General features: G+C 37.6%; 1 protein-coding gene across 1 annotated transcript; it reads left to right on the plus strand.

Moving 5' to 3' along the window:
• The first annotated feature begins 287 nt into the window (after window positions 1-287).
• LOC116295997 (myotubularin-related protein 13) lies at window positions 288-26557 on the plus strand. The gene is made up of 38 exons (XM_031703960.2): window positions 288-417; window positions 538-620; window positions 1586-1894; window positions 2829-3048; window positions 3974-4106; window positions 4733-4841; window positions 5200-5313; window positions 5963-6037; window positions 6655-6768; window positions 6907-6957; window positions 7059-7136; window positions 7514-7612; window positions 8106-8402; window positions 8546-8695; window positions 8853-8921; window positions 9370-9729; window positions 9920-10106; window positions 10496-10564; window positions 10778-10957; window positions 11431-11504; window positions 13305-13500; window positions 14119-14252; window positions 14488-15008; window positions 15563-15813; window positions 16024-16220; window positions 16512-16559; window positions 16996-17115; window positions 17668-17772; window positions 18450-18638; window positions 19059-19304; window positions 21306-21626; window positions 22194-22274; window positions 22684-22813; window positions 23029-23159; window positions 23651-23758; window positions 23881-23974; window positions 24096-24133; window positions 24854-26557. The coding sequence occupies exons 1-38, from the start codon at window positions 360-362 to the stop codon at window positions 24944-24946; spliced, it is 5832 nt and encodes a 1943-aa protein (XP_031559820.2). The 5' UTR covers window positions 288-359; the 3' UTR covers window positions 24947-26557.
• The last annotated feature ends 476 nt before the right edge of the window (window positions 26558-27033 follow it).

Here is a 27033-nt window from a genome sequence, read left to right on the forward strand (position 1 = left end):
TACCTTCTATTTCCCTTCTATGTGAATTTTTCTCATTCTTACTTGCATTATTTCACTTCCCACGAGCCCTTAGCAATAAAAAATTTAAAAAAAAGAAAAATGCACAAAAAGTATATTAATAATGGGATTATTCTTCAGGTTTGAAAGGAGTTTCGTATATAACTTTTCATATATTTTAATCCTAAAGGCATTTTTCTCCATCGCTTCAAATTCCTTCGAGAACAACCCGTGATTTCCCGTGAGTTTCGAGTATCGAGGGATGGGCTCGAGTACGTGCGGTGAGCATGCGCAAGAGAGCATCCAACATGGCGTCGGAGACTGAGGGTGTAATGCTTCCTACATGAAAAGTCGGTCGAGAAATGTCTCGTCTTGCCGACTACTTTGCCGTTGTTGGCATCGACAAGGACTCAAGTTTAGGTGAGAACTATACTACAGCCATAACCGTTGAATAATTATTGTTTATTGAGTTGGAAATATTGCTGCACTTGAGTTGAACGTGATGTTCTGACTGATGAATGCTGGTGTTTGGTGTTGTAGGTGACGAGATAAAAGGAAAAGTGCTGCAAAGATTCCCAGCTCAAGACCGAAAAGATGTACCTTTTCCAGAAGGGATTGAACTGGTAAGAAGCCTTTCGACTCGGCTTTATTCTAAGCTGTTGTTTTATAAAATTCCCAGATCAAAAGTCGTGCTTAGGTATTATGTCTGTCCTTCTAATGCCTTTAATTTTATTGCTTTTGATCCTCGTGTTTTGAACGGAATTCTCTTTATATTTATTCATCCTTGGTTGACTATCTATTCTTTATTAACATGGCTTTTGAGTGTTTCGATATTATATGTTTTTTTTGGATTATTTTAAGGGTATATCTTTAATATATCGAAAGTACTGGAGGTCGAATGATTTGCAAGGTGATCTTGGAAGCCCTGGGCGTTAAATCGTAGTTGCAATTCTCTTTGACTTTTGCTATTCACACTCATTTAAATCTCATCGTTACACTAAAAAACTATCAAAATCCAACTTTTGACTAGTTAAAGTACGTTTGAGAAGTCGAATGATGTCGGAAACTGATAAACTCCTAGAAAGTCTAGAGACGTTTAATATGTAGCTGTTGATCAGGAATATTTTTCACTAATCATTTACATAAATTTATCAATTACCAATAATAAAACCATTTATTTACATACCTCAATAAACACATCAAATTTAGAAGTCAGTCATTAAATACATATCTTTATATATTTGTCTTTTATTGTCTTACTTTAGATCTTTAGTATTTGTATGGATTACAGATGTATTGTTTTTTGCTTGCACAAACATACTAGAGTCATTGCATTTAACCTTACAAGAATATATGATAGCCAATGATGAATGATTGAAAGAAAGCAATTGAATCAGAATCTAATTGTTTTTGAATGTTTTTAATTATTTTTCTTTCATTTTTTCACTTCTCTCAATTTTTCATTAAGTTCTGTCAGTCAAGGCTCCAAACATTCTTTGCTGCCGAGTTGTTGATTTACATTGTAGTTATAATAGGCTTTTTGTTGAATGCTTTTGCTCATATTTCCTTTTCCCCGTTTTTCATTTAGTTCTGTCAGCCAAGTGGATGGAAAACATCCTATTTCATCAAGCCACACACCTTCTTTGTTTCCGTCCTCACAGACATGGATGGATTACACAGTTATTGTGCCTGTTTTACCTTCTACGAACCATATACTCCAAACCAAAAATATACCAAAAGCTCTAAGAATGAAAGCATGTCGGATACCTCTTCTGTAAGAACAATACCAGACAGCAATCCTGGGATATCATTCAATAATGAAGATTTATCTCTAGATGCTTATGTTCCAAAATGTTTGTGCTTGGTGTCGAGGGTGACATACTTCGAAGTTCTCAAGGTAATAAATACAAGATATACAAATATAGATAAGTTATAGTGCTTGGGAACGAGGTTATTCCGGGCGAAAGACCCTTGGAAATAAATTCAGAAAAATTAATTTCCAACCTCGCTGGGAATCGAACCCACGAGCTGAGCTAGAGGTCAGACTGAGAGCAGGCCGGGGTGAAATAGATGTTAGGTCGCGGTAATTATGATGCAAAGATGAGAATACAGTATGTGGACCACGTAGCACTTTTGAGATACAAGATATAGAAATATAGATAAATTATAGTGCTTGGGAACGAGGTTATTCCGGGCGAAAGACCCTTGGAAATAAATTCGGAAAAATTAATTTCCGACCTCACTGGGAATCAAACCCTAAACCTTCGGAATTGTACTACCGATGCTCTACCAGCTGAGCTATAGGTCATATTCTCAAGGTATAAATAATCATCTTGTTGCATATTCACTGGGGAAATGAATGGTACATTGTCTACCACACGGATTGGGAAGCATGGGTGGCGTAGTGGTGTGAGTGCTTGCCTCTCATCAATGCAACCCAAGTTCGAGTCCCGCCTTGCTCGATGTTGCATATGAGTAGAGTTGTTTGTTGGTTCTCTCCTGTGCTTCGAAGGTTTTCCGGGTTCTTCAGTTTTCCTCCCCCCGCAACAACTCCTAAACTCCAATTCGATCACGGAATGAGGGCCACAGGTTTGTTAGCTACTGGCTATTAAGTGCTACCCTAGTGAAAAAAGGACATTTTTTTTTTTTGTAATATCATATTATGATAATATGAAAATGCTTGATGCGATAAAGACACACAAGGCCAAATTTTGATAGTCATCTTATTTTTCATTTGACACTTCAGAAAGATGGGATCATTTTACAAGAAAAAAAGAACTCTTTATTTCAATCTCCAATGATTAATAGAAGATATTTGGTTTGTTTTTCAGAATTGCCTCACAACAGTCTATCTTTCCTTTCTATCGGGCAACAATACATTGCTAGAAAAACTTATTGGATCTATCCTAGGATTTGTCAAAGTACCTCCACCAGGAGGGCCTAAGTTGACATTTTCAATTGGTGCTGGTGACCGGCAGACTCTGTGCCCGCCTGTTTCAGAGACAATCCCAGTCACTGAAAAAAGTGTCGCTGTTCTGTTTCAGCAGATAGGTTAGTATATATTTCAACTGTTTAAGTTAGACTTAATCTTCTGATGGAATTGTGGCATTTCTGTTGTACTTCCATGTTATAGAGAAACTTTATGTTTACTAACCTAACCATAATGATGTTAATGTACCAACCATTTTGATTCACAAACGCTCTTCACAAGTTGCTTTGTGTCACCAGCCAATCAATCTCTGGTTAGCTTATAAGTAACAAAAGCTAACATGACATGAAGTATCGCTATAGCCTCAGATTCTAGATAATTTTGAGAAGAGTTTATTTGTCAGGAATATCTTATTCACAGATAAAAATAAATAGATAAATTTTAAAAGATATTATTCACAGATACTGCTATTTCCAGTCAAGCTGGCCGCTGGCCGAATTTTACCTGATCGAGACAAGTTCGAAGTCATTAAATCAGGCACCCCTAAACATTGTTTTCATAGGTGACTTGTAAGTTTGTTCTTTCGCCACATGAACTTGTTAGACTTGGCGTGTGAACTTGTTTTTCTTGACGTGCGAACTTGCCTTGTTATCATGATTTTAAGCAAGAACGGGAGAACTTACAAGCATGGAAAAGCTCTAAAAAATGATTTGAGAAAATCATTGACGAAATTGTTAATTGTGGAGGAAATATCACAACTGGATATTTTCCAGGTTCCATAACAAAGATAGCGGATAAATTTCGCATTTCACAAAGTAGTCGCACAAATATTCCACTTTGATTTATTCAGAAGTTCGTGTGCAAAATGGAATGCTTTTAGGCAGTGACAATTCATAACTTCATGAGTCTCAAAACAATGTTTGGAGGCGTGTAACAGTCAACTTCAAACTTTATTCGATCCAATCAAAAACGGCCAGCGGCCAACTCTGAAAATAGCGGTAGTAGTTTTTACTAGTAAATTTTCTTATCCCATTATTCATTTTTCAGGGATTCATAACATGATGTCATTGTTCTGTGCCGCCGTCACAGAGAACAAAATTCTTTTCATGTCTAGCAGTTATGTTTTGCTTACCAATGCAACAAGAGCCATGCTAGCACTAATGTATCCACTAAAATTCAGGTAAGGTACAGTAACTCAATAAGAAAATGTTCCCATGTTTCAGTTATTAAGGAAGCCAAGTTGCTGCAAACTCAGTAGTTGCGAGCTACAGGCTGAAATTTGATTTTTTGCTGCTGTCAATCAAAAGTGATCAGTCTGTACCTTTTATGTTCTTGACTGGTGGCAGTAAAAAACCAATTTTAAAATAAGCCATTAAAATGACAGAGTTTTCAGAATATCAAAATCAGCTCAGAGGTTGTGTAGGGGTTGATCTGTTAGTTAGCCATGCCCTGACTTAGATCAGCCCAGAGGCTGTTTCAGGGTTCAATCTGTGAGTTAGCCATGCCCTGACTTAGATCAGCCCAGAGGTTGTTTAAGGGTTGATCTGTGAGTTAGCCATGCCCTGACTTAGATCAGCCCTGAGGTTGTTTCAGGATTTGATCTATGAGTTAGCCATGCCCTGACTTAGATCAGCCCTGAGGTTGTTTCAGGATTTGATCTGTGAGCTAGCCATGCCCTGACTTAGATCAGCCCAGAGGTCGTTTCAGGGCACTGATAATCTTTGAATATAAATGCAGCATAAAAACATATGTTGTATATAATAATGAAATATTTCTTAATTTAACTTTGCTTGTTTATTGATTCAGCTATGTATATATTCCAATTCTTCCATCGGATCTGCTTGACTTTCTAAATGCACCGACTCCATTCATCATGGGAGTACACGAGCACTACAAGGACAATATTCCTGACCTGGTGAGAAACAGATTTTTATTCCTTTATGACATTCTTGCTGAATTTGAAATGTCTGTTCCTTCTAATCCCTGTGAAATTCTTAAAGCTTACTGGAATTTTGAGCCACCTTAATGCTACCATAAAGATCACATGAAAAAAAACGGATTCCCAAATTGGGAATTTGATGGGAATTTCCTTGAATTCCCAACAAATTCCCATACAATTCCCAGAGAGAACAAAATTGGGAACGTGGCACTGATTCCCAATGTTAGTTTGTTGGGAATTTTGTTACAATTCCCAATTTGTGAATCCAGTTTTTTTCCCTGTGGATCTTGAATAAATTATGAAATAATAATATTTTAAAAATATTACTTTTCAGTCTGATGTGATACTGGTTGACATTGATGGTGGTCATGTACATATACCTGATAGTGTACATCTGGCGACATTACCTGAACCATTCCTCGGCAGAACAAGAAGAGAATTAAACCTAGTAAGTCATGAATTCATGGTTCTGATTCCCCTTTAGTTACCGTTGCTATGTCCCAAAGCTCAACAAATTAGCTAGAATATCTCGCTTCAGATTTCAATGATTATTGTTTACTGCACTGTGAAAATAAAACAGTATAGCCTCATAATCCTTGTAGTACTTATTCATTATTTGTTTGTGGGACAAGATTTTAATAGGCTATTTGCAACAAACAGTCACATGCTGATATATCACTTTGATAACGAATCAATTCAGGCAAAGGTTCCTTAGAGAAGACTCTACTGGATGGCAAACTATCTTTAAAATGCTTCTTGAAATCGAAAGTATCTTATTAAAAAAATAAGTATTTTCAAAAAGGTTTTGGATGCGACATTAGTAATACAGCGAAAGTTATTTAAATAAAGGAAGGGTTTTTTTGCCATCCAGTAACAGTCATGTGATTATGTACTACAAATGGCCTATTCCACTGGGAAAACTGCTGCAACATTGACTGGTTTGTTATTGTCGTGGTCGGAACCACAGTATAAATTGTATGGTTACCCTTTGTCCAGTGATTGCCTGGCATTTCCAATGCGATTGTTGAACTTCCTGCGTTGTATGTGATTGATAACTGTTTATGTAACTGTTCGTGTAATATTAATGAATGTTGTAGGTTATGAATCCTCAGCTGGTTAATGCTGATTACGTCTTTCAAACTCCTGTATCGCCGTCACCTTTACTGTTACAGGTAAATGATTAGGTTTTATATCATCACCATCATGCATCTTGAATGTCTTCATCATCATCTCCATCTTCATCTTCATCATCATCAACAATCATCATCATCATCATGTTTCATGCCTTTATCATCTCCATCGCTGTTATCGTAATCAAAAGTCCTCAAAAGTCATTTTCATTGTCAGCATCATGCATCTGTCTTCATTGCCATTATCACTATTGTCGTCACCAACATTATTCATTACAACTGTCATTATTTTCGTCATATTCATTTTCATGTATCATTATCATCATCAATTATCTCCATCATGTACCATCTTCATGTACCATCTTCATGTATCATCATCATGTATCATCATCATCATGTATCATCATCATGTACCATCATCATGTATCATCATCATGTATCATCATCATGTATCATCATCATGTATCGTCTTCATGTACCATCATGTATCATCATCATCATGTATCATCATCATGTATCATCATCATCATGTATCATCATCATGTACCATCTTCATGTATCATCATCACCTAAATCATGTATCTTCAATCATCATCAGCACCATAACCATCATCACCAACATTATTCATAAGTAAAACAATCTCAATTGTGTCTTGTAGGACAAGGAGATCAGAGCTATCTTCATTCGTTTACTTGCCAGAACATTAACTGGTTACAGGTCTTGTTTAACACTGATAAGAATCCATCCCAAGCCAGTTATTACCTTTAATAAGGTAAGGAGGACACAATAGTATTGCCGTATTAATGAGCAAACCTGTTCTTGTGGATCATTTTGGTAGCATTAATAATATGAATTTTCACAGTGGAGGACTTTATGTCTTAACCATATTATTTTATTTTTACTTTTACAGGTAAGATTCCTGGAGCAAAGAGTCATGATTGGAGACGAATTTCTTACAAGGGTAAGATTTCATGCTGTTGCAGCAGACATCAGATCTTTTATTATTGGTATGTTATAATCATTATTACTGGTTCTAAATGCAGTGGACTGCTGTTATTTCAGGTCCTAGATAGCATTGCCTTCTCGACGCTTGTGGTCAACAGAGGACCACCTTACCGCTCTTGTGATCTGTTTGATGAGGTAACATTATTAATAAATATTATTGATTATTAGACACTACAGTATGAAATTACTTTGTGGTGTAGTGGTCTACCTCTTGTCTCTCACTCAGCTGTGGTCCTGGTTTTTTTCTCTGGTTTCTCCTGTTTTTCAAACTTCCATAAAAATCAACATAAAGATATAACTAGCTAAAAACTAGTGTGAGCTGCGTAGGTGTTTCTAATGAAACAGTAATGATGAAAAGGTAAATTATACACCGTGAAAAGATGAAAAAACTTACTGACGTTTCGGACGCTAGTCCTTTGTCGGAATAAAAATCAACATGTTAGTTGAGTGTTGTATATTGTAAATATGCAATGTAGTGGTAGTGTTTTCACTATTAATTCTTTTTTTTCTAGCTTTGTGCTGAGATAGAAGAAATCATTCAGAGTGAGAATGATGTCGACGCTGACATCCTGGCCAACATACAACACATCGCCAGAAAACTGTTTGAAAATGTAAGAGTCTCTTGTACTCATGGCATAGTCCTTCATCCTTCAAATTTAACAATACCCTGAAGTCAGGGCACAGCTAAATTACAGATTAACCCCTGAAACAATCTTTAGGCTGATCTAAGTCAGGGCATAGCTAACACACAGATTGAACCCTGAAACAACCTCTGGGCTGATCCAAGTCAGGACATGGGTAACTTACAGATTGAACCGTGAAAAAACATTTGGGCTGATCTAAGTCAGGGCATAGCTAACTCAGATGGAACCCTGAAACAACCTCTGGGCTGATCTAAGTCAGGGCATGGCTAACTCACAGATCAACCCCTGAAACAACCTTCAGGGCTGATCTACGTCACTGCATAGCTTACTCACAGATCAAACCCTGAAACAACCTCTGGGCTGATCTCTGTCAGGGCATAGCTTACTCACAGATCGAATTGGAATGCATCAGAGAACATGAAACTGGAACACTAATGATGATTTCATTCTGGCATTACAGGAACCAGCATGTGATAATTCAGAAAACCAAATCCAGAATACTCTTGATGGTATTGATACTGAGGTCAGTAAGAAGAGCCTCTTTCCTCATCTTGATCAAGACATAATCAACCAGTTCATCAAAGAAGAAGCATCCCATGTGGAACATTTTCAAGTCATCAACAGTGAACCAAAAATCGTGCCGTGCAGTACTGGTTCATACAGCCGACAGCAGCATTATATTCATAGTAGGAAACTGGAAGTGCTGAAGGACTGTGTGACATATATCTTTGATAACAAGATATCAGAGGCTAGAATGGTAAGAGATGCGTGTTATATATCCTGGGTTCTTGTTAAAAAGGATTGGAGATAATGCTCTGTGCTCCAGATAAAGCTCCAATAACTGAGCAAAATTCTCTGGCTTTTAACTACCATGATTGTCAACTTCTGTTTTCTTCACAGGCTCTACCATCAGTGCTTCGATCTCTGAAATCCAAAGGTGCACAACTAGCTCTGTGTCATGAACTATCACTACGAGCCAAGCAGAATAGATCTGTACTTGAGCATGACCAGTTTGACTTGGTAGTTCGACTGATGAACAGTGCTCTACAGGTAAATATTTTGTTTGCTTGCTTGTTTGTTTGTTTGTTTTTTGCTTGCTTGCTTGTTTTTTGTTTCTTCATTTTTTCATTTTTCATTTTTTGGTTAGCAAAGATTTTTTTAAAAATTCTTTCTCATTCTCATTTATTTTTGCTTTCTTTTTTTTCAGTCGGACGCTAGTATGGATAACACCGCAGTTGCCGCTGCATTACTCCCTCTCACCACTACTTTCTGCCGGGTAAGGATCATGACCATCTTCATCGTCATTACCACTACTATCATCATCATCATTGTCATCACCAATCATCATCATTAGAAAATACCGACCACTTATTTTTTTTCATTTCATTTCTTCATTTTCATTCCATTATGTTATGATTTCACTACTAGTATGATCAAAGCCTCAAGCATTTCAAAAGATCATCGACATCTCCTTAATTTTCTAAACTAATTAATTGTGTGATAAATTTAATTATGAACTAGGAAAGTGTTATATACCTTTTACCCGTTTGATGCCAAATTTATTTGTTTGTCATTTATATGTCTAGATACATCTGTATATTTTAAAAATGAAATTGAAAAGAATAAATTTAACGTCAAATACCGAAAACAAGGCATTGTGGAATTAATTAAAATGGTCTACAGAAATGATCAATAATTTCTTAACAATTTTATTGTGCTTATAGAAACTTGCAACTGGGTGCATTCAGTTTGCTTACACCGGTGTCCAAGACCATGCTATCTGGGAGAAGCAACAGTTCTGGGAAGAAGCGTTCTACATGGACGTACAGACACAAATCAAACAGTTATATATCATAGACGAACCTCCCAAAGCTAACGAAGAAGACACTCTAGAAAAACCAGAGAACAGATCTTCAAGAAGCAGTCTTACTCCCTCAATGAAACACAGAAGTTTATCCACCAAGGATTCATCAGGGAGAGATTCCGGGGATTCAACGGAAGATTCTAAAGTTGCCCTGAAACCTGTGAATAGATCACCACCAAATAAACCGCAGCCCAGTGCTCTGGACATTGCTGCAGAACAGGTACATGTAGGATGACAATGTTCATAATGGAGATGATGATGGTGATGGCGGTGATAATGATAACACTGATGATAATGTTGGTGCTATTGATGATGTCAAGGATTGATGATGATGATGTTGTTTTGTTGGTGTTAACCACTGAAGTGCATTTGATAATTATCAACTTACCCCATTGTTTCTTCTTCCTTAGCTCAAGCGCTGGCCAAATATGGCCCAGAAAGAGAGGACCAATTTAATGTCTAGCGAAGAGAGTATTGTATATAGTCAGGCCATACACTATGCTAACCGTATGGTATATATGAGAATACCACTGAATGCATGTGAATTAATGCCATCAAGAACGCGTAATCAGGCCCCACACGCTGCAGGTGCCACAGGTAAAGAAATACTTTATTTGTAGTTGTGCAATGTTTTCCAATTGCAGATAAAAAGACAAATAAATATGGATACAACTCTTATCTTGAAAATCATATTCTCAAGAGAATGCCACTTTGTCTAAAATGGGAAAACATTACGCCGCAGCCAATAAGATCTATTAGAAGTTGTTTCAGGGTTCGATCTGTGAGTTACATGTAGCTACCTCCCGACTTAGATCAGCCCAGAGGTTGTTTCATTGTTTGATCTGTGAGTTAGCCATGTCCCGACTTAGATCAGCCCAGAGGTTTTGTCATTGTTTGATCTGTGAGTTAGCCATGCCCTGACTTAGTTCAGCCCAGGGGCAGTTTCATAAAATTGTTGATATTTGCTATTTTTTACATTCTTATAGGGTCTATAGCTGGTCGTGAGGGGTCAGTCAGTGGTGTGTATACTGCTGATGGTGCCGTCACTAATGGAGGTAATGGTCATAGATCTGTTTGATTGACAGCTCTCGCTCACTGTTTTGTTTTGATTGTAATTATATTGTTATGTGTATGGAACTTCAAATTTCATGTCAATGAACTCTTGTTCCTCATATATTTTTAGATCATGGATATGCCTTTTAGGTAATGGCAGATATTAATATTGATTAGCAGCTGTCACTCACATTCCATTGCCTCTAATATTACAGAAGTCGCAGGGGATTCAGCCAATAGTGTGACAGATAGTGGCTGGGATAGCTATCTTGATGACGAAGAGGAAACCATCGCAGACACTGTAACAAAATTTGTGTTACGATTCGTTGATCGGGTTGGGACAGAAGCTGGGATCAGGACAGAACACATGAAGTCACTTTATGCAATGATTCCAGGTATTACTTCAATCAATAGACTTTTTGACCTTAAAATACCACTGTGTTCCTTGAGTACAGACTTTTCTTAGGGTTTAATGGGTTTAACAGGTAACATTTTCTCAGGGTTTAACAGGTTACATTTTCTCAGAGTTTAACAGGTTACATTTTCTCAGGGTTTAACAGGTTTAACAGGTTACATTTTCTCAGGGTTTAACAGGTTTAACAGGTTACATTTTCTCAGGGTTTAACAGGTTTAACATGGTTAGCCTCATTTCTGCCTTAAAATATTCACAAATACCATTATTGATGTTATAGTAAATTTTGCACAACTTCAGCAATACCAACACTTCAAAATTCCACTGGAATACATGAATATTCTCTCTCTCTCTCTCTCTCTCTCTCTCTCTCTCTCTCTCGCAGTCTCTCATTTTCTGTTTTCTCTTTGCATCTCTCAAGCTGTTTGATTTGGAAACATATTCTTTCTTTCCTAGGTGTCGTAGCCATGCATATCGAATCACTAGAGCCAGTGTGGGCACAGTACAGGCGTTTAGCACCCCAAAGAAAGGTGTGTCTTGAATTTCTGATTTTGCATGAGTTACTGTCGTTCTACTCTAAGTGTTAACTCTCACGTTTGTGAACCAATCAAATTACGAATCAAAAACAATAGAATTCAATTACAATTATTGAGAGTCTATGAAAGCTATTCAAGGAGATGAATAAACAGATAAGGGCAAACAAAAAAATAAGTGTATTTCCTGTTGCATGAGAAAAATAATTGGGGTCAATAGGTCAGATTTTTTTTACTGATACAACAGTGGAAATGAGCTTACTGGGAACCCTGTGGTGCATTTGAGAATGAAAAAAATATTAGAGTTGGCAAAAATCGGCAAGAAAATTAGGGTCGGTCGCGCAACAGGAAACACACTTATTTTTTGTTTGGCCTAAGTTTAACTCGAATTCTATTGTTTTCGTAATCTGATTGGTTGACAAACTCGAGTGTTCATAGAACAACAGTAATTGAGTTATTTCTGTATTTAATCTTTTGTGATTCCTCTGCTCTGATTACCATGGCAACAGGTTGCCATAACATTGTTACTAACAATCCATCTGATACTGATTGCGTAAGAACTTACCTAACACAACTGACCAATAAAAGTGTTTGATAACGCCGTTCTACTAACACTGTTATAAACACCTAACATTCTTAGTGTGTAGAAAATAAATGAAAAAAATTACCTCAAAATTCTTAGACTTTCCTGAGCTTTACTGCGATTCCCAGTCACACGCGACCAAGTGAGACCAAAATCACAAACGAAAATTTGAGTTTTGGTGGACATAATCAAAAAGGTTTCTTAAACATGTCTAAGGATTCCGACTCCGAATTTCAAACGTTTAACTGCAAACTATCAGTATTGACTTATCCTATCTTGAAGAAACTCAAATCATAGCCATAGCGATAGCTTTGCAATCAAGCGTTAAGATTCGGAGTCAGAATCCTTAGACATTTTTGAGAAAATATATCCAGAGTGAGAAATTCACGCAACAAGAAGCATGAGATAAAGACAACGATTTTGCACATGTTCGCGTGAGTATTCACATCAGTCCTGGTGTAGAAACCAATAGAAACGGTAGAAACCCTTTTGATGGACGTCCACCCAAATTCAACTTTTCGCTTGTGATGAAGGTCTAGTTGGTCGCGTGTGACTGGGAATCGCAGTAAAATCTTTAAAAAAAGTATGGCCTTTTAATTCTCATATAGTCTTCCTTTCTTTTGCGTTACCATAATATTGTTTTCATTGCTATGTGCTGATTGGGACAAAAAATGTGACAGGTTTATGGGCAGTAGACTACTTTACCTTGGGCATAATGTCTTTCCATTTCAGACCATGTGTTATCCCCTTGAGAATGAGATTCTTTTTTTGAGTTGTATCCATATTTGCGTGTCTTCTCATGAACTACTGTTAAACAAAGAAAAAATACTCTAGAGAATGACACATGATGTGGAACGAGAGAACATTACATCTAAGCTAAAGAGGTCATCAAATAAATTGTTCCAATGTACCTGTACATACTACTACAATTAATTTGACTGACAGTAGTATATGGCCGATTAACTGGTTGACAGTTTTGTCTTGATAAGAGCGTAGCAATGAGCAGAAGAGTTTCCCTTTCTTTCTTTCCTTCCCTGTTTAGTCCTGTCAATTTGATTGACAGGTTTTTCGTTGATTTTATTGGTCAGGGGTGCTGAACGTTTATGTGTCCAACCATCCATCCATCAATCAATCCATCCAACCAACCACAACCATCCCCCACCCAACACTGGAAATTGACAGCTCTTGACTGTCCATCCGTTGTTTGCCACCAGATCAAGATCATGCGGCCAGCTTTGTTGACAGGAGAAGATATGTTATGTGATGGTTTGAGATGCTACTTATTGGCTGATGGCCGAGAATTAGGAAGGGGAGGGGAAGCTGGGGGACCATGTTTGATTCCTGCTGAAGGAGCTGTGTTTCTTACTAACTATCGAGTCATCTTCAAGGGGACACCTATTGATCAGTTTGGTAAGTTATTTAGGATGTACTGCTCTCTAGCCAGGTGGGGGAGGGGGTCAGACCGTGGTCAAATTTATTCTGATGGAAGGGGTAGTATTTCTTACCATTCACTGAGCCATCTTCAAGGGGACGCCTATTGATCAGTTTGGTAAGTTATTTAGGATTTATTGCTCTCTAGCCAAGGGGAGCGGAGGGGGTCAGGGCGTGGTCAAATTTATTCTGATGGGAGGGGCAGTGTTTCTTACCATTCACTGAGTCATCTTCAGGGGAACTCCAGTTGATCAGTTTGGTAAAATAGTTAAAATTGTGGTTTAGTGGTTTATGAAAAAAGGGGAAGGGGAAGGGGAAGGAATCAGGGCGTGGCATCACCCCACCTCCAACTACACAATTTGTAAGGTCTGTGGGCAGTCCTGATTAAGCTCTACAGTTATTTGTTACATTATCTGATGAATAGGAAACACCTCTATGGATAAGGAACAATGTTATGTTGTTTTTTGCTCATGTAGCATCAATTTTTCTGTCTATTTTGAGCTTTAAACAGTCCTAACGTTACCTATTTGGATACGCCGGTGCTATTGTTGGGTCTTGCACAAATTTACATTTTTAACAAATTATTATACTTTTCAGCCTCGGAGATGATAGTGACCAGAAGTTTTCCTGTTGGCTCTACGATACGGGAGAAGAAAATTGGCGTCACTTTTATGGAACATCTGGGACAGTGGCTACATGACTGTATTCAACTGCGGTCTAGCACGTTCCAGGTAGGCAGTGGTTATATGACGGTATTCAGCTGCTGTCTGACATTTCCCACAAAAGATAATCATCCCTTTTTACGAAAAATTATTTCTTTGTGTTTGAAGTCAGTTAATGATTCGTAATAAATTCAGAACGATTCTATTTGTCACAAGTAACTTTCTTATCTTCCCATACCATTGGCATTGTCAATCCAATTATTCTTTTAACAACATTTAATTTCTTTCCGTTTAACTATTTCAGTTAATGAAGCTTGCTTATGACGAAGAAGTAGGCACAGAGATGGTAGAGATTTTCCGTAAGCGGCTCCACACCGTACAAGCTCCGCAAACTGTATTCAGCTCGTTTGCTTTCGTTGGCAAAGGACTCGGTAGAACGCCAACATTTGTAATCAAAAAGCAAATGGAACGCCAAGGAACATTACGAAAAACAAGAAAAAAATTCCATGACCTAACATCCTCGTCTAAGAGAGGTAGTTTACCAAACCTTAAGATATCAGCAAGACGGAAAAAGTATAGTGCAGGGAGCAACCCTAGGGATGGACCTGGTTCTCCCAGTGGATCTATGACAGATGATGATTCTGTAGTTGATATTAGTGATATCCCTGTTAAAGTAGACCCTATTGTACAGGGTGTTGATCGGTTAAATAGAATGCCATGTTGCCAGGATTACTCGCGGTTAGGATTTGGAAATGTTTCTAAAGGACCTGGCGGTGGACCCTGGAGAATTACTATGGTGAACTATACCTATACTGTTTGCAGAAGGTAAGAACCTTGGTACTCCTCTTATAGCCTTCAATATATTGCTTGAGCACACTCACTCCTCCACCCCCATGTTACCCTTATCCTACCTACACTGAGGACTACTCTTGTAACCATCAATATATTGCTTGGCAGCACTCACTCCTCCACCCCCACGTTACCCTTACCCTTCTACCTACACTGAGGGCCCTTGCACAGATAAGGTCTTTGATTTACGGAAATCAATCAAAAATGTTACACAACCACCACTCCACATACAGGGCTCTTCCGTGAGGTTCACTTGACATGCACTACCTCTACATTCTGCAAGGTCCCTTATGAAGGCTCACTTAATAATAATAGTAATAATAATTTATTAACTTACTATAGCGCCTTTTAACATTAAAATGATCAAAAGCGCTTTACATGAATGAATTAATAAAATATGATACATATACTTACAATACTTATGATAAATATAAGTTATTATTTTAAAAAACTAACAAGAAAAATATATATATACACCTACTTGCAAGAACGTGGTCATACTCATAAACTGAATTGTGCTTTACTTTCAGTTACCCTGCAGTTCTTGTCATACCACAATCAATCTCAGACGACACTCTTCTCAGAGTGGCCAAAAACCATCGGCAGGGACGTTTTCCTGTAGCTATCTGGAAGCACCATAAGAATAAGGCTACTTTACTACGTGCTGGAGGAATTGAGAGGAGCAGTATGGCATCTCTCATTCGCTCAGGGATTGGTAGCTCAGGGGGGCAGTCTATACCTTCCTCATCGCTGGAGCAAGAAAAGCTATTTGGAGCTGTTGGTGAGTATGGAGTTCATGGGGAAATGGGGTAGAATGATGTTTCTGACTTAGATCAGCCCAGAGGTTGTTTCAGGGTTCCATCTGTGAGTTAGCCATGCCCTGACTTAGATCAGCCCAGAGGTTGTTTCAGGGTTCAATCTGTGAGTTATCCGTGCCCTGACTTAGATCAGCCCAGAGCTTCCAGGGTATTGATAAGGTTTCTCCTCATAGTTACTGCAACTCCCCTGTCCAAGAACAAGGCTGTAGCAAGAGCAAACTCACTCCATCATGGGGTGATTCTTAATCCACTCATCTCCAGTAAACTGACAGAAGAGGTCGATGCTGGTCAGTTAGTTGACCATACACTAAAGAGAAAAGGATGGGAGCCAGCTGCTTTATATGTTCTTGGAGACAAACAACACCTACGGGTAAGAACAGCTTCTTAATGCAGTGCGCTCTTTCTTGGTGTTGCAAGGCACAATAAAGCAATAGCCAAGGATAAAGAATTTGGATTTTAACAATACCCTCCAAAAAAAAAACCCTTACCACAATACAACAAAGCTTGCTACACCACGAAAGGCCCTCTAGGGGGGTGAATGTAATGCCCCATGATGGGGCACTTGGTAATGCAATGCATGTCATCAATTCAGTATTGTGTTAGCTCTCGTAAGACAGGATTGTTTGCATTTTATGGAGTAATTCTGTTTCTATCCTCTCAGAATGTAAAGCAGGAAGCTTATTCTAAAGTGGAATTTGTCCCCGTTGAGGTATGTATGTAGTTCAGTTGAGTTTGCTTTCTTTTTTTTTTTTTTTTCCTTTTTCCTTTTTCCTTTTTCTCTTTTTCCTTTTTCTTTTTTGTTTTTTTGTTTTTTTTTCACGATGAGAGCTACAATTTTAACTAAAAGGGGCTTTAAGTTTTCCAAAATCCATCTGCAATGTCAACTGGAAGCATGAATAATTTCTCTTTGAGGTTCTGTTCATTGGAAATTTCATTCAGAACATTGCATTAATAAACTTAGTTCATCCACAGGGAAGACAGAAGGTGTGAAACCCCAAAGTTGTTTAGACTTCTGGTTATGGTTTCCCAGTTATTACGTTCCCAATGTATATTTTTCATACCTTATAGTCCCTTGGTCAGAGCAGGCTTGTAAAGCATAAACAAAACCAGTTTTGACAACTTTTGTTATTTCAATGTACTTTCAGCTACCAGATGTGCGCGCCGTACGTGCATGTTTCAAGAAGTTCCAGAGAGCATGCTGCCCGAGTCAAGATACTACTGAGAGTTTTTATAAACAGATTAACGAATCTGAATGGCTACATCAGGTAGTAATGTGTATTATTCAGAGAATAATGTCTGCACGGTTATGATGATGACAATAATTAATGATGCTGATGATGCTGATGATAAGGAGGATTATATTGGTGTTACATGATGATGATGATGATGATTTATCTTTCTGTTAGTATATTGAAGATGATGATGATGATGATGATGACTAAAGTGACGTTACATTATGATAGCGATGATGATGAATAATAATGTCGATGATGATGAAGTTTATGTCAGTATTGAAGATGATTATGATGATGATTATATTGATTTTGCATGAAGATATTGATGATGATGAATGATAATGTCGATGATGATGATGATTGTTGCTGTTGTTATTGATGAATATGATGATGATCTATGATGATGGCGATGACTGATGAATGGACATTATTATGATAACAATGATGGTAATATTGTATGATAATTAGAATGCTGATGATAATGGTTTACAATGCTGGTTTTGCTGGTGCTGCTATTAATGATAATGGCGGTAATGTAATCTTTCTTTACTAACCTTGTCTGTCTTTATTCTTCTGTTTTAGCTCAGCGCAGTCCTCAATGTATCGAACGCTCTGGTAGATCTTATTGACATTCAAGGCTCATCTGTCATGGTGTGCTTCGAAGATGGCTGGGACGTTACAGCACAGGTATTTCACTGTCCAACAATCATCATGTCATTGTCATGTATCATCATCATGCATCATCATCATGTATCATCATGTATCATCATCATTATCATATCATCATCATCATCATTCCATGTTTTACCCTCCTTTCAAAGGCATTTTTGTTGTATCTTTTAACAAAAGTGTAATATCAGGAGGAATAGGTGATGCGGAGAGTCTCTGAAAGTCGACCATTGGTTACTGTGTTCCACTCGTGAGATGGCTCCAACATATTCATTTATTTCTGGTCTAGCCTGGCTACCACTTTCCGTTTTTCGCTTAATTAGTTCGCATGAGATTAAAATGCTGTAATGTCATCTACTAAATTGAGCTGCATTGAGTGTTGCAAGTGGCCTATGTAGTGTCATATGTACTCAAGCTAAACCACAATTCACCATTTTTCATCAATTACCTTGATGAAAATGAGGTTCTCGTCACCAAGTTCCTTCGTTATGCAAGCTCGCCACTGGTATTACCTGAAGAATAGGCCATTATGATGGCACCACTTTAACAGTACTACCAGAAATAATTTCTGGTAGTAATGCTTGCCAAATTTTCGTCAAGTTTTCATTGCCTCTTGAGATTAAGGCATAAAGTGCGCAAAGGATTCTGGTAGTTGTAGTAGTATGTAACCTGTTTCTCTCGCGTTATCCGCTCAGGTTGTGTCCTTAGCAGAACTATGTCTCGATCCATACTATCGAACCATCAAAGGATTTATTCTACTAATCGAGAAGGAATGGCTTGGCTTTGGGCATCGCTTCCTACATCGAGGTAACCAGGTGGCATCTGCACAGAGACAGAATTCATTCACCCCAATATTCTTGCAGTTTCTTGATGCTGTACATCAGGTAAGAAGCGAATAAATGGAGTCAAGGTCACGGAACATATTGCGTGATGTCACGCAACGCCATTACACTCATTTTTATGATTACGTGACCAACCCAGTTCAAGAAAAAAATAAAATAGTTATGAAAATTTGTATAAATTAGACAGTTTTAAAAAGAGTAATGAGACATTTGATTCTGATTCATAATTTATCCAGATGTTTGCCGTAACTTCTGTTTATATTAAAGAGTTTAAGCATCCTGCTTATGGCAAACATGAAACATTTGACAATAAAAAAATTCTACAGAATTAGAAAAGAAAAAAATGGTCAAGTAGTAGACAACTAAATGATTACTTGTCTTGTTCAGAAAAGTTTGCTAAAGATCTTGTTTATGGGAAGAAAAATCCTGATGCATAATCTATCATTTATCTCTCCTCTGTAGATTATGCGACAGTTTCCACTGTCGTTTGAATTCAACGAGAATTTTCTCTGTACCATTGCGTACCATCACGTGTCAATGCGCTTTAGAACTTTCCTACTGGACTCAGAACACGAGCGGTATGAAGCTGGATGGATGACTGAAGACGATGGCAAGAAAACTGGTAAATCATTGTGGGATTATATTGACGAACAGAACCAGAAGTCGCCTGCTTTTCACAACTTTCTGTATGCTTTGGGACATCAAAAAGTAGGTTGAACCATAGTTAATGGAACATACTTAATCTAAAACCTATTAATCTTTAGCTTATCACAACAGAGCTAGGCTCCATCATCATGTATCACCACCATCATCATGTATCATATCATCTCTATCATTCATCATCAACAAATATCATCATGTATCATCACCATGTATCATCATCATCATGTATCATCATCATGTATCATCATCATCATGTATCATCATCATGTATCATCATCATCATGTATCATCATCATGTATCATCATCATGTATTATCATCATGTATCATCATCATGTATCATCATCATGTATTATCATCATGTATCATCATGTATCATCATCATGTATCATCATCATGTATCATCATCATGTATTATCATCATGTATCATCATGTATCATCATCATGTATCATCATCGTCATGTATCATCATCATGTATTATCATCATGTATCATCATTTATCATCATCATGTATCATCATCATGTATCATCATCATGTATCATCATCATGTATCATCATCATTTATCATCATGTATCATCATCATGTATCATCATCATGTATCATCATCATGTATTATCATCATGTATCATCATCATGTATTATCATCATGTATCATCATGTATCATCATCATGTATCATCATCATCATGTATCATCATCATGTATTATCATCATGTATCATCATGTATCATCATCATGTATCATCATCATCATGTATTATCATCATGTATTATCATCATGTATCATCATGTATCATCATCATGTATCATCATCATGTATTATCATCATGTATTATCATCATGTATCATCATCATGTATCTTCATCATGTATTATCATCATGTATCATCATCATGTATCATCATCATGTATTATCATCATGTATCATCATCATGTATCGTCAACATATATCATCATAATCATCACGTATCATCATCATGTATCGTCATCATGTATTATCATCATGTATCATCATCATGTATCGTCATCATGTATTATCATCATGTATCATCATCATGTATCATCATCATGTATTATCATCATGTATCATCATCATGTATCGTCATCATGTATTATCATCATGTATCATCATCATGTATCATCATCATGTATTATCATCATGTATCATCATCATCATGTATCATCATCATGTATCATCATCATGTATCGTCATCATATATCATCATAATCATCACGTATCATCATGTATCATCATCATGTATCATCATCATGTATCGTCATCATATATCATCATAATCATCACGTATCATCATCATGTATCATCATCATGTATCGTCATCATGTATCGTCATCATATATCATCATAATCATCACGTATCATCATGTATCATCATCATGTATCATCATCATGTATCGTCATCATGTATCATCATCATGTATCATCATGTATCATCATCATGTATCATCATCATGTATCATCATCATGTATCATCATGTATCATCATCATCATTTATCATCATCATGCATCATCATAATCATCACGTATCATCATCATGTATCATCATCATCATGTATCATCATCATGCATCATCAACATCCCATGTTTGACCCTCCTTTCAAAGGCATTTTTGTTGCATCTTTTGACAAGAGTGTAATATCAGGAGGAATAGCAGACGTAGAGTGTTCCCGACAAGAGTTCCATTGTATATGTCACTCTTGGATGAACAATTCCAACAACAACAAAATTACTAATAATTGAATAGATCAGGGCATGGCTAACTCACAGATAGAACCCTGAAACAACCTCTGGGCTGATCTAAGTCAGGGCATGGCTAACTCACAGATAGAACCCTGAAACAACCTCTGGGCTGATCTAAGTCAGGACATGGCTAACTCACAGATAGAACCCTGAAACAACCTCTGGGCTGATCTGAGTCAGGGCATGCCTAACTCACAGATCAAACCCTGAAACAACCTCTGGGTTGATCTAAGTCAGGGCATGGATAACTCACAATTTACAATTTATGAATATTTTACTTTGTTAGGTTCTACGTCCATTCTGTAAGATCTCTAATCTCAAGGTATGGAAGTACTACGTGACAGAGAACCTTTCAACCGGTCCATTATACGACGCTGAACTTGTTAATGAAGTAGAATCAACAGTTGAAGACCAACAATCTCCACAGCACAAACACGACGTCAGGCGCTGCATGACAGGTTGCTATGGAGATGTCACGCAATTCCCGCGTGACGAGTGCACGTGGTTGTTACAGGAAGTCAGTAGGTTGGAGGAAGAAGCGGATTGTGTACCGGGTGGCTGGGAACAGACGTGGAAAGGCTTAGAATATCCACCTCCCACAAAGGCTGTAAGTATTAACGTATTTTTCGTACACTTTATCCCCAGGCACTTGAAAATGAGGGTAATCCAAGTTTGGGTGATGAAAAAGGAATTTAGCAGTGACTTTTCACGTACAGTGTGGTTCTTCTATTGAAATTGTAAAGAAACTTTTAAAAAAATTGACTACAAAAAGGTTACAAAGAAACTTTACTGAAAGTTTCTTGAATTTTTTATCCAAGTCTGAAACAGGGCAGGGGTATCTCATAGTTCACATTGGAATTTATCATTGGAAGGAAAACCAGGGAAGTTGAAGATACACCCTGGCATGAAGAGAGAGACCTAACAATTTCTATTCATTTGTGTTGAGGGGCCAGTGAGAGGGGATGCATTACCTCAACACTTCATATCAAACTTACATTCTCGATCCCTGTGGTGTTAAACGTTGTGGGCTTCCTTTGTCAAAGGCCAGGTCTTGAAGCTAAATTCTTTCCTGGAGTAAAACACGTTGTATGGTTTTCCACTATACCCCTATGATATAGGTCTATTATCTTGGGGCTTATAATAACCTAACATGGTCTTGTATCTCTTGTTTCAGTCTTATCAAGGTAATCGACTGTGGGTCAAACAACAATCTCTGATGCAGCATAAACGGAACACCATGGAAGTCATCTTAAGGGTATGTAGGTTACCATAGTAACCAGTAGTTACCTAGCAACAGTTAGTCTGTTTGGGTGGCATGAAGACAGGCCCGCTAATACCCCTCTGTACCTTGGGCGTAATGTTTTCCCATTCCAGAACACGTGTCATTCCCTCGAGAATAAGATTCTTTGTTTGAGTTGTATCCATATTCATGTGTCTTCTCATGTACAACCGTTAAACAAAAAAGTGATACTCTAGGGAATGACATGTGGTCTGAAATGGGAAAACATTACATAGTAATCTTAATGTTGATATGCGTTGGGACCGTAGGTTCGTTACCATAGTAACTATTCGTTACCTAGCAACAGTTAACTCTGTGGTTGGTATGGTGAACAAACCACCAATTTCCTTACCAAGTGTTCACATTTCTTGTTGATATTTTTCAGGGTAAACTCCAGGTAGAAGACAAGAGTGCTCAAGGATTTTCTCAGCCTCATAATTTCCAGAAGCATATGTTCTTGACTCCAACAAATTGTGACTACTGCTTACAGTTGATTATCGGTTTTGTTAGTAAGGGTAAGTCTTGCCAAACCGTCCAACACTGTTTAGAAACAATTGGGGAAAAATCACAGCGCGCCATCCTTGAACACGGTACCATCACGATCATGGAACTGCACGGTTTTTATGTTCATACGAAGTATGATCTATGTCACCAGCATAAGGAGGAAGGAAAATGTATGGGGATTTTAGTTTGTTTCAACTAATGATGTCATTACTCGTTATCTTGATAGGTCTGAAGTGTACAGAATGTGGTTACAACGTACACGAGAAGTGTCAATCACAAGTACCATGGCAGTGTAAGAAACGAGACCTATCAGATCAACCGGGAACCTCTCTTGCTAAGAGTACTATCAGTCTAGAGGTGAGATATTCAACCATCACGTGATTACACTACGTCACGTGCCAAGATAACGTCACGCACCGTAATGTGACGTTAAAATTTAACTAATCATGTGACATTCAACAAGCACGTGATTACACTATCTCACGTGCCAAGTTGATGTCACGCTCAGAAATGTAGCGTCACAATTTAACTAATCACGTGACAACTTACATTATAAAACTGATTGTCACTTGCCATAATGATGTCAGACTAATTAACTAATGTCGCGTGATAACACTACGTTACATTCAAAGATGACGTGACACAAGGTTAAGGTGGCAAATGTCGCTCGATAACACTTCTCAGTTTATTTTTGAGGTGACATGCTAAGATGACGTCACCCTTAGATACTGTAACGTCAAAATCTAACTAATGTCACGGGATGACACTTCATACGGTTGTGTTACTAGATGTGACCAGCCTTGAGATTTCCACTTGTTTAGGTCACGTGACTTTGTATTCCATTGTAGTTCGAAGTGCCCAACAAGCAAATGCATTGTGGCTACTTACACAAGAGGGGACATCTGTTCAAGCAGTGGAAATCCAGATGGTTCGTGCTGGATGCACAAAGAAACCAGGTTAGTAACTGTACTCCCTGTGGTATGGCCCCACCCTTTTACCACAGGCACCCCAAACAATGAAAGATTGAGATGTATTTTATAACTCAGTGGCTTAATGTTTTCAATATTTTATGTTTCAGCTGCGCTACTACGAGTCGAAAGAAGAAACACATTGCGCAGGTTATATTGACCTTGGAGAGATGACAGCTGTTGTACAAGGCAGTTATTCACCAGGTACATAACACGTCGTATTGTCTCCGTGTCGTGTCATGCACTAATTCTTTCATGCACAAAAAATATTTCCTCTATTCCTTTCTGTGGAACTTTCTAACCAGTAATTTTATACTTCCTCTAGGAGCACCCAAAGGAGCAGACAAGAATGCTTTCTTCGATGTAAGTATAGCTAATAGGACCTTGATAAACATGATGCATTGTGGTCTAGCTTGGGCACGAACATCTATTGTTCATCATGCCTTGATGTGTCCTTGAGTTAAGGGGGGAAAATATTAAGTGCTCCTCTTTGACTACAATACTGATACTATGTCTGATACTTGATTCAACTACTTATAATACACTCTACAAATTACTCGATTCTCATTGGACAAGAGGAGTACAATAAAATCCTAAATTGTACTCTGTTGAGTCCAAATTTTTGCTCAATTTTTTTGAGTGTATTATGAACAACAAATTGCACAATCTTCTCGTACAATTCGGAATTTATAGATACTCGTGATGTTTTGAAAGTTCTCAAATTGAAGTCACCTAAAGGCTCATCCAATTTTGACTTTCAAAACATCACTCGTACCTATAAATAGGCCCTTTGCGGCTAACGGTCTCGTGTCTGTACTGGAGAGCAAAATTTTTGTTATTTTAATTTGGTGATTCTTTTTAACTACTTGTAAAGAACTGGATGAAAATATGTTCAACCGGTGTGTTACGAATCACAGTCTTATTACGACCTCTCAAAACAGGTTGTAGAAAGTGTGTTTGCTCACCAGTAAATTTCGCCCATGGGAATCAAGATGTTCATTCATTTGCTCTCAGTGAATTAATCAGCACGTGATTACTGAGCTGCAAAGGGCCTTACTAATGAATTCCTGTACTATTTTTCAGCTTCGAACCACAAAGCGTCTGTATAATCTACTGGCAGAAGACAAAGAATCCTGCCTTCAATGGATCGAGAAACTCCAAAGCATGAACGTATAGAGGTGGATTAATTAATCAATAATAGTTCGTAAATGAACCGTTACCAATCAATATTGAATCGAGTGGATATCGTACAACCAATATGAATTCGACTGCACACAGTGTCAGGGTTGGTTGCTGTAGAATTTTTCTTTTCGATGTCAGTTTACAAGAAATAGTTCTGCTCGGAATTTGAGTTACGACGTCGCAAAGGAAATCGATAATGCTTCGTTGAGGTTCGGGCTTAACTCGGGTCCTACCGACGCTGGTCGTAATGTGCTCGTGCGGCCAAGATGATCACGATGATGGCTTATTTTAACTTAAAAAGCAAAGAATAAATGCTCTTTGGGTTTTAGTTTTTAAAATCGAAACGAGGACTTTCTCGAAGGAAGGGAAAGACGTTTCATCTTCAGTCCAAAGATGTACATTTGGCATAGAAGACGTTCCGCTGCCGCAGCTGCTACCGTAATAAACTATGGAAAGTTCCCCTCTGGCTTAATCCGCTTTAGACACACAGTACACGGATTTTTTTAAAAAATATTCTTTTCTTTACATTTGTTTTTTAATCTACTTCGATCACTCAGAAGAAAGGACGTGGCGTCGAGGCACGGCGCTTCCTTAAAGCCTCGATCTGATGTCTTGGATTGGTTACTATGGTGATGGTTTCTATGGAAGCGAAGATTCCTCAAGATGGTTTAACACGATTAGCAAGACAGTTCACAAGCAGTTTTAGTGTAGTGTTTTTAATATAGGATTCATTTTTCATGTTATGAGTATAAATCGAGTGAAACTTTTACTTCAGTCCAACTAAGACAGAAACAAAAAAAACAGCGAATCGCTTCATGTTTTTTTAGTGATTTTTGACTGGATTGAAGTAAAAAATATGTGAATATTGGAACGTATAAGAATAATATAACATTCGTAGACGCATTTTAACAAACATTACCACTAGGAGCTCATAGAAAGACTGGTAACTAGCTCATCTCGCATGGAATTCTTGGGGATTCTTGGGCAAAAGCACTGATTTTTGTGTTGCTGTATGCTAGCGGATAATGGCTTTTCTTGCACTCATTCAATAACTGTGAAACACTTAATAACCAGAAATTTTGGAATCTTGATTTTTGACTGCCATTAAAATCCTCGTAACTTGAATGTTATTTCTTGAAAAAGTGCTTATTTGCAATTTTGGCGGGAAAAAGACACGTGACTAATGCCCGTCGCGCCTACCAATATGAGCTCGTTTCCAGTCCTCCTTTGTACCTAATGAAATTAGAAAATTCTTTATCAGCATTAGTAGCTTACCATGATAAAAAAGAGAGTTGTAAGATAAACCATAATGTTTTGCCAGATAAAACAGTCGCATATCAATCAAATTGACTTGTGTAATAAGGAAAAAGTACGACTGGTATGGACTTAAGTGATCGAAGTTTCAAATAAAATTAATGCGAAACAAGGACAAGAATTTATCAAGAAGATAATCAATTATTAATAAAATTATTACCATGGTATAAATATTATTTCGCTCTTTTTGCCAGAGGAATTGACCTTTTATTAACAATAAAGATATGTTTTTACTTAGTTTTTATTTGTTAATATTCAGTCATTGAAATAAAATGTGGAGCAAAAATATAACCCCTTGGTCATTGTATACGTTACGTATTGTTTTACAACATGTGTACCCAAACCTTACCCTTAACTACGCGTTATGATTCGTTGAATTACTGGAAGTCAATGACTGGAAGCTATTTGAATTTCAGTGTTGGCATGTACCTTGTACATTGAATTGCGAAAACCGCTTTTCTACAGCCGTTATCCGCTCAATGAAGAAAATCTGGAACTAGTTATGTATTGAATTTCGCAGCCCAATAAAAATTCCGGAATACTTTTAAGTTGAAGCTTGTGCGCTATAGACAACTTGGATTCACCACTATCGCACCCTGCAAAGTGTCCAGCTTTCTCTTTTTAGAATATTTGTTAATTTTCTCGAACCGAGTGTTTGTCTTTTATACAAGTGTTCCATTCAAAAAACAAAAAAACAAAAAAAACAAAAAAGGAAGATTGGACAATTCGGCAACAAACGTTTTTTTTTTTACTTCCTTGTAGTAGGA

Source organism: Actinia tenebrosa, unplaced genomic scaffold (genome assembly GCF_029948245.1).
Source record: "Actinia tenebrosa isolate PJP-AT-01 unplaced genomic scaffold, QUT_ActTen_1.0 PGA_scaffold6__47_contigs__length_16458017, whole genome shotgun sequence".
Taxonomy (NCBI): Eukaryota; Metazoa; Cnidaria; class Anthozoa; order Actiniaria; family Actiniidae; genus Actinia; species Actinia tenebrosa.